Genomic DNA, 9,710 nt, shown 5'->3' with positions numbered 1-9,710 from the left:
AACTTTTAGGACAAAGTTTTTCATGTTCTATAAGAGGAATGTAAACATTACTATGAATTTTAACTAAAATAATGTAATAAATGTTCTTTCATGCCACATTTGATATATTGCTGTAATTATTCATTACTTTTATTAAGCAAATAAAAGAATATCATTGCCTATTAGTTCTTAAATTAAATTTAAATTAAGTTGTCTGAACTTTTGACCAGACCATTTTGATCTTATATTTTTGAGGTCACTGAAACAGAATCCGGTAGCCGTTTGGCCCCATCACTTCAACAGTTTTTTCTAACCTCAAGAAACACCAAAAAATAGCAAAAATAACTCTTTTTGTTCGTAAAAAATGTAACCCAGTCACATTTTCGTAGGTTTTTCGGGTCACTGGATTTGAGTATGATGCTAATTAATCCCTGTTCAGAGCCATTCTGCTTCTAACCTCAAACCCGACAAACCTAAATGAGGTTACTTTGTGACCTCTGGGTCAGCGATTCACCCTAAGCTCGGAATAAAATTTCCGAGTGGCTCAATAGTCCATTTTTTGCTAAAAATGATTTTTTTTTACGTTTTTCGTATGTTATCGGTTTCTGTTCAGCTCTAATATACTAGTTTTTGATTCATACTACGCTACCTCGGAGAGCACAAAGTAATCTTAAATTCGGGTTTGCGCTGTCATAAACATGCTAGTGTCGCATGTGTCCAAACCAAACATCTAGGCCGTTTCTCCTTCGCGATCTAACAGATCGGCTAGTCTCGCGTATTAAGGTCATTTTTGCAGTTATGTTGGACTTCTTTTAGGTTAGCCATGATTTATGACACAAAAGGATACTAGGAAAGATAGGATCAATCAAAGTGATCTAAAAAAAATGAAAATTTGGCCATTAGTTATATTAGAATAACAAAACGGACTCCTTTGGCAATTTTGGGAGGATATATTTTGAGGTTCGGGATGGACTTGGACCTTTCCGAGTGAAGAAGGCCCGAGATTCATTCGGCAACTCAAAAAATATGAGATAACTTTTTTTGGGCTCATTTTTCCTGTATAACTGGCATACTGAAATCCAGCGACCCGGAATACCTGCAAAAACGTGGTCGATTTACATTTTTTATGAACAAAAAGAGCTGTTTTGGCTTTTTTTGGTGTTTTTTGATGTTAGAAAAGAATCCTTACCTGATGGAGCCAAACGGCCACCGGATATGCATACCTGAAGTATAAAGAATAAATGAAACAACAAAAAGAAGGACTAATAGTAGAAGAGATAAATATGGGGGAAGACGTGAAAGATAGTGGGGATTCATGTGAACATTTTTAGGAGAAATCAGAGGAGATGCAAGAACTGATGGAAGTAGAAATAAATACAGGGAAGAAGAAGGAGTATATTCAGTAGTGTGAAAATAGCAGTGGTAGAAAATAAAAAGTTTGAGGAAGAGGCGGAAAAGGCCAGGACGAAAGAAGAGGTTTGGAAGGTAGAAAATGGAGAGAGAATGGCACCTGGTATAGCGGAGATTCCAAATAAAGTCTAGAAATATAGAATAATAAAATTAAAGGAATGGGCATGGATAATGTGCAATAGAGTATGGAGAGAAGAGGGATGTCAAGAATTATGAAAGGAGTGGTAATACCCATATTAAAAAAGGAAAAGGGAAGGAAGTTAAATCTTATAGAGGATTGGCTCTAATGTCAAGATTGTATAAATTATATGTGTCTGTTTTATCGGAGATGTTGAAGAAAGAAGTTGAGGAGTAAAAGATAGAACCATCAAAACAGACAGGGTTTAGAGAAGGGATGAGGGTGATGGACAATATATATTTCCTGAACTATTTAGTAAATAAGAGGATGGAAAGGGGAAAAGGGGCAATGATAGCAATGTTTGTGGACTTAATGGCAGCGTTTGAATGATTAAACCGATGCTAAATCCACAAAGTTATAGAGTATAGATACAAAAAGTAAGAAAAGTGAGTCATGAAGTCCTCTAATCTCGCGTTTACTAAATATATTAATATGGGAAAGGACACGATAAGGAAAGGATAGGAAAGGAAAAGATATATACACTGGCATAGGCGGACGATATAGTGTTGATCGCAGAGGATAAGGTAGGGGTGAGGGGCTTTATTTCAGGATTAGAGAAATACTAAGATAGGAAAAAATGAATTTAAATGTAAAAAAGACAAACATAATGATGTTTTGGGAAAGGAGAAAGAAGAAAGAATGTGCGCGGAGATCGAAGAGAATAAAGTAAGTGGAATTAAAAATGTTTAAATATCTAGGATACAACTTCCAAGCAAATAGAGATCCTAGAGCGCATATAAGAGAAAGAATAAAAAGGCAGCAGTGGTAATGAAGCATATATGTGGAATAGGAAATAGAAGGTTTTAAAAAAGTAGAGAAGAATGTGGCTATACGACATGCTGGTATGGCCGGTATTAGGTTGTGGAGCTGAGATATGGGGATGGGAAGAAGAAACAGAGATTGAGAGTTTACAAGAAACGAGGATTAGAAATTCAGATATTAATAACATGTAATATTTCATAATAAGTATAATTTCATGATTGAAAAATAAATTATAATAATACTATTATTTCTTATTCTGTTACCATGAAAACGGCCTTTTCTCAATTTACGGCAGAACTGTTTATGAGTCCTGTATGTCGTTTGAAGAGTTTATGAGTCCTATATGTCGTTTAAACTGTAGATATTAATTTTCTCCACTGAAATATAATCTGACCTAGTTGAGCCTGGAAACTTGAGAGTGATAGAGCAGGAATTTTAAAACTGCCACGCGAAATTCTGTGCACTGATTGTGGGAGTGAATAAAATAAAAATAATTGTCACGTTAATAACTCGACGAGCTCACAGTTCCATAAGACTGAATAATGTCTATGTAAAAACATGTTGATAAACGAAGGCAGACCAAGTAAGGATTATGTGTTGTTGAATATTAGCCATTGAATAGACAAAAAAGGAAGAACTTATGTAAGAAGCTGATTGTAAAAATGAGCAATACAAGGAGTCTATTTATCCTTCAAACTTCAAATAACTTAGTTTGTTGATAAATTGGTTTTACATAGAAAATATAAATACAGTTTTATTATGTAATTTTCCTGATCATAAATTTGAACAAAGCTTGTGATTTTTGCGAAAGATGGTTCGAAAGCAGAACAGTTCATTAATCACTTAATAAGTTTAAAAATCAGTTCCATATTTTAGAATCTAGACTCTTTCCCCTATTCCCCTGTTTGCCCTTGTTTTCAAGAAAATTTTCCTTTCGGAGTTATAGGTGTGACGTTGCCAGCTTTACATAGAAAATCAGAGCGCATATCAATTTTTAAACATTTGAAAGAACTGCGTCATTGGGTTTAACATAGATCCAATTTGCTAAATATAAGCCTTTCATTTCTAAAGAAAAAGGCTGAATTAGGTTAACATGTTGGGTGGGAAGACAGTGCGCAACAGGTTTTTTTTATAAGAAATTACAGCATCTTAAAATAACAGATTTCAAAAATTAAGGTAAAGTAAGTGTCAAAATTATAAGGTTAGCTGACCATTATTGGGACAGTTAGGAAAAGCTAACCCACATAAACCCAATTTTAGAATGGGGAATTGGAATTTTTGGTACAAAACCATTATAATAAAGGGCTAAGAAATTATTTGATCGAATAGAACAAAAAATGAAATAGTAATTTTTTAGTAAATTAGTATAAACGGATATTTTTAAAGCTATACAGATCGTCAATTAGAGTGACACGAATTTTGAAACATATCCTTAAGTGGGACACCAAAGAAGCCAATACTGGTACAAGTAAAATCCAATGGCGTTTATAAAAATAAAATAGCACTATTTACTTATAATTTATTACAGAATACATCAAAAGGCAAGAATGTATAGTGATAACTGTTTAGTTATTTATTCTAAAAAGTTGTTCAAAGTAGTTTATTGAAACCTCTAATTCTAACCTCAAATTTTGTCAACTGCTTCGGTAAGTAATTTAGTAATTACTCATAAATTTAATTTTTGAATTAAATTAGTAAGTATGCATTGAAATTTAAAATTATAGACTAATATCGTCGATTTACTTGCAAACTTAACTGTTTGGTAGTAAATTTTAAATTAGAATTCATCTTAATTCAAGGTAATACATAAATGGAAAAATGTATTGAATCAATTTAAATTATTTTTTGGCTACAAATTTTATTATTTGGTTGAATATCTTATTAACTGAAAAATCTGCTTTGATTAATCTTTTAACTATTTTTTTAAAAGTTTGCATTTTGGTTCGAAAATTTGTCATTTTAGTTAAACATTACACCTTTCCTTAAGAACAATAAAATTGTTTTGTAAAAATGATATTATTAGGTAGAAAATTTATAAATTTGGTTAAAATATTTTTCTTTTCTGAAGCAAAAATCTTAGTTATTTAAAAATTCATGTCATGCTTAATTTATAATTTAAAAATTTTGCGTTTAAAATATTAACTATTATATTTATTGATAAGAATTCATCTGTTTTGGTAGAAAATTAGTCTTTTGTATTTACAATCCAAGCACTGGTTAGAAAATTAAAGTGTAGGGTTAAATAAAAATGTTAAAGTCTGATAAAAAATATAATAGTTGATATTTCAACTAAAAAAAAATTATTTACATATTGAAAGAAGACGAATTATTTAAAAAAAAGGAATTTCCAGGCAAACTGCTGTAGCTTCAACCTAAACAGATTCATTTTCAACCACAGTTGCATTTTTGCTCAAAAAAGATGAAATGTATAATTAAAAAGATACGTTTTTGAACCAAAAAGACGACTTTTCAACAAAATAGTTTGAATATTAATCAAAAACAATTTTTCAGGCAAAAAAAATTTAAACAAACATTTCGATTTTCAAGTAAAAAACTGAAGTTTTCTTCAAAACAGTTATATTGTTTATTTGAAAATATAAATTTTCAACAGAAAAGTTAATTTACTTAATTTATCTCAAACAGTAAATTAATAATATTAATCTTATCTATATTTCATATAAATCTATAATATTGAATTTTAGTGCATTCTTACTAATTTTGGTTGAAAAATTAAAATTAGATACTATATTACATTACTTACCTAAACAGTTGGGAAACTTTGTGGTTAGAAATGCAGGTTTCAATGAATTTTTTCAAACAACTTTTTTAGTATAAATAATCAATTAAACGCCAAGGTTGTTTGTTACGAACAATATTTTCAATATACCACTAAAATTACACTGCGAGATTTAATTAAAAACGCGGCAAAAGTGACCGTCTCAGTAATGGAAACGCCATTTCGTAACACAAGTTTAAGTTTCCGAAACTGAGACATTCAGCCACAGTTCGTCCCGGTTTAGGCAACTTCGCAAAAAATTTGTCCGAATGCGGCACATTAAAATATTCATAAGTTATCAAATAACATCGCTAATAAACCTTATGAATTTTGTTGTTTAACGTATTAAAAATGTGCAAAAGCGTTACTTTTCTTTAAGTGTAGGAAATTTTAATAATACAATGCTACAAAAGTTATGCGGAAAGTTTTGAAATTAAAAAAATAAAAAAAATGGCAAATTTTGTAGCATTTAATTCACTCATGTTGAGGAATATTTTTGATTATATTTGTACTAAAATTATAACTTGTCAGGACAATAATAAATAGTGGTAACAAATTTGGAAGAAGTTCAAAAATAATAGAAGCTTTTTACTTTTATAATTTATATTACAATATAAAAGATACTCAACGATATTTATTATTTTCTCAGTTTTGGGCATACTTTTTTCATAGCGCATCTATTGAAACTTCAAATTTCGATACCTGTAGAGTGGGTTCAAACGCGACGTTTACATCCCTAGGTTTGAAACAATTTTTGCAGTTCTAGAGTAGACTTGAACAAACTTCGCACTCGTTGCAATCTTTATACGAACAATTAAATTTCAAGGAATGTCTAAGCCATAGTGTCTGAATAATTTTTTGTTTGGACATAATATTCTGCACTGTGTTCTAAAAATTTACATGTAAGTTTATATTTGTCGATTGTTAAGAATTGATCTGTATGTCATAGTTTTTATTTTGAACATGTATAATCATTGTTTGAAATAAGTTAAACAGAAGAACATTTAGGAGAGCCAGCAAGAGGTTCGACGGACTTATGGAACAATTTCTCAATCCGCGCGATACCAACCAATTATAATTTTCTAATCCCTGTTTTTCAACATTAACAAATTAACGTTGCTATATGCCCATTTTAGCGAAAAACCAACCGTTCTTTCAATATCACTACTTCTCTCGCAACAGACACTTCGCGGCCTTACTATTCCCTCTTCGCGCAACCACGCGAAATTCATTTCTATGAATATGGGAGGGCTTGCGATAATAATTAGACGAGAGATTAGGTGATTATTAGAGGAACGAATAGCTAAGATCGTTCGCGATGCCTTTACCAATACGATTAATGAAATGCGGAGACGAAGGAGTGTAACTTGCGTCCCTTTGGGTATCTGGGCGAAAGGTGTATGGCGCTCCGCCCAGTTGTTGTGACAAACAAGTTCGTAGGTGGGGAAGGTTGATTGGGGTCACCCTTTTTCCCCTACTAGCTACTGACACTTTAATGAACAAAGATATCGAAAGAACTAAATCGGGCAAACCTGACTATAAAAAAGCTTTCAGTGATGATGCCTCAACGACGCCCTTAGAGAAGGAGTTCTTCAGGAGTCACAATCTACACTGATCTGACCGAAGGATATGAAAGAACTAATGAACTTTGAACTAAAATTGACATAACCTACCACGCATTCGTCAAGAAGAGTAAATAATTCGTGAAGCAAGTGATTCGTAGCTTGGGCCTAAATAAACCTAGTGATACAACTAACAGCTTCAAAATTCAAGGTCTTTAAACTTCCAGTGTCGTTTTATTGAACCTAAAAACTGATAGACAATATGTGAATCCCATATACCTAATTACACTAGCTGAATACTTAAAGCCAATAGATGTCTTCTAAATATAAGTGGTTTGTTTCATAAGAATTCTATGGCAAAATACCGAAATAGGAAGAAAACAATGCAATGTCGAAGATGACAAGGATTTGGAGATGGAACAAAGAACTGTCATACCGCCCGGAAGTGTGCAAAGTTTCTTAATTTACAGATCACTCAGAAAATCAAAAAACCTCAGAATTCTCCACCCCAGTTTCCCAAATGTAATGGCCACCACCCGGTTAATTATTCTGGATGTAAAGGCCAAAAGTAAAACTTAGAAAAAATTGAAAAATTTAAAGCTCAAAGACAAAAATGCACACACGAAATTACTGAAATGAAACGACCTTACGATGTGAAATAGATGGATCGCCGAAAATGAAAAGTATAGTAGGAATCTTCCAATGCATAAATAGATAGTTCGCTGGCTGCTGAAATTGATGGCTAGACACCCACAGAATAATTTACTCAATATAGTCTACTGGAATGTTGGTTGGTTGAAAATAAGTCTGATAGTCAGTAAGATGTGACTTTTACAAAAAGTAAAGTGCAAATTTCGGGATCAAAATGTTTGATGAAGAACGGTGTAAGCTAAAGAGCCTCTGGGACAGTAGCCCTGTTTCTTAAAAATGATATACCATGTATTGAAATCAATATTGATAATCTTGTAGCGATAGAAGTGCATGCCGTTACTCCTGAAAATCGCATGCTTGTCGTTGCTCTGTGTGTCCTTATAAATCAAATTATGGAAACTAATTTTCAAAAAAAAAAATTCAGCTTAAGGAATTAAGAAATAGAAGCAGAAGAGCTTAACGACAAATACGCCTGTTAGGCCTGTTATTATAACAGTGAAAACGGCTACAAATTCTTTAGATTCCTCAGAATTTTGTACTTCGCACTTAATTATTTCAAATTCACTTGAATTCTTCTGAATACACTGAATTCTACCAAATTCAATATAACATTAAATTCTTAAACCTTTTGACAAATTTTTTTCCATTTCTTCAAATTTTTCTCAATTTCTTTCAAATATAATCAACTGAATAATTCTAGCCCAATTATATTCTTTAAAATTCTTCTAAATTTCATCAGAGCATCTTGAGTTCTTTTGATTTATTTAAAATCTTCATTAATTTCTTTAAAATCTGTTGCATATTTTAGATTAAATAACTTCACCTGATTCAAAGTCATTTAAATCTCACTCTAAATTCTTATTAATTTGTATTGATACCCTTCGAATTGCTTTTAATTCTTTTTAACTTTCATAATTTTTAAAATCTTTTCGAATTTTTTTGAATTTACGTGAATGCTTCAAAGTACACTGAATTTTATTATTTAATCTTAACTTGAATTCCTAGGCGTTTCGTGCAAATTTTTATCACTCCCTAAAGTTTTTGTTATTTCATACCCAATCTAATTAATTTAATCAAACTTTCTAATATTTTTGTTTATTCATATTTTTTTTAATTCTTATTAATTTCCTAAAATTATCGCGAATTCTTTCGAATTCTTTTGAATTCACATAATTTTTTTTTAAATCTCTTGTATATTTTAAATTAAAAAAAAATATTTGTTATCTGATTCGTTGTCATTTTAATTCCACTCTGGAGTAAGATTAATTCATATTTAATTTCTTCGAATTGATTTCAGTTCTTTTGAGTTCTCATATTTTTAAAATCTTTTTTAATTATTTTGAATTTAGTTGAATTATTAAGCATTTCGTCAACAGTCTTTCCATTCCCTTCGTTTTTTTATCTACACCACAGTTAATTAATTTAATCATCTCTTCAAATGTTTTTATGATTCCGTTGAATGATATCCTTTTTAATTCATATTAACTTCATGCATGTTATTAACTTCTTTTTAATTACTCTGAATTAAATCAAATTTCACTACAATCTGATGGATATTTCAGATTTTTTAAAGATTATTTTAATGCAGTTGAATTCATTTGATTTTTAGTTTGCGTTCTGCTTCATTTTTACTGAATTTGATAAGATGGCTATAGAATTCTTTGGAATTCTCATAATTTCATTTTGCTAATTTTTTTTAATTTACTTGAATTTTTGTAAATACACTTAATTATACTTAAACAAATTTTTTATTTGAGTTGAATATTTAGGAATTTTGTCCAATTTTTCACATTCTCCTGCTTCTCTATATTTACCCAAATCTTATTCTATTCGTGGATGTATTTTTAAAATTAATGCGGAATTCGTTACAATTCGTCTGAAAATTTACTAGATTTAATTGAATTTTTTGTAATTTATTCAATTTTGTCACTTTCGCAGTCTTTTTGAGACAATTCAAAGATGAAGCTATAGGATACCACAACTGCGATGTTGAACACGATGCGATAGAAAACTCAATTGAGAAAGTCTGTGTCACTGAGGTTAGGGATATAATTAAGAACTTGAAAAACGCCGGGATAGACGGTATTAACACTGAAATTCTTAAACAAGGTGGCGAGTGCATACTAATATACAAGAGAAGGGGAGATAAAAGCGACTGCAATAATTACAGAGGGATTAGCTTATTAAGTACCGTAAATAAAATACACTCAAAAATACTTATTCGCCGGGTAATTAAAATAAACGAAGCAACAATTTGGGAAGTCAAAGTGGGATTATGCCAGAAAGGTCATGTACAGATCAGATATTTAGCTTAAGGCAAATAACATAAAAAAATTTGAGATTAGGAAAAAAAGTTTTCTGCGCATTTGTTTACCTAGAAAAAGCTTTTGAC

The 9,710-nt window shown here is 31.0% G+C and overlaps 1 protein-coding gene across 1 annotated transcript in view; it reads left to right on the top strand.

The window, feature by feature from the left end:
- Positions 1 to 2,388: 2,388 nt before the first annotated feature.
- The window catches only part of LOC117170851 (glucose dehydrogenase [FAD, quinone]-like), a 10,581-nt gene continuing 3,259 nt past the window's right edge, over positions 2,389 to 9,710 (top strand). The window contains exon 1 of the mRNA XM_033357896.1: positions 2,389 to 2,516. Within this exon, the coding sequence (XP_033213787.1) occupies positions 2,389 to 2,516 (128 nt within the window). The remainder of the gene's footprint in view (positions 2,517 to 9,710) is intronic.

Source organism: Belonocnema kinseyi, chromosome 4 (genome assembly GCF_010883055.1).
Source record: "Belonocnema kinseyi isolate 2016_QV_RU_SX_M_011 chromosome 4, B_treatae_v1, whole genome shotgun sequence".
NCBI classification, from domain to species: Eukaryota; Metazoa; Arthropoda; class Insecta; order Hymenoptera; family Cynipidae; genus Belonocnema; species Belonocnema kinseyi.
Note: the sequence above shows the minus strand (reverse complement) of the source record. Positions and strands in the feature narration are given on the sequence as shown.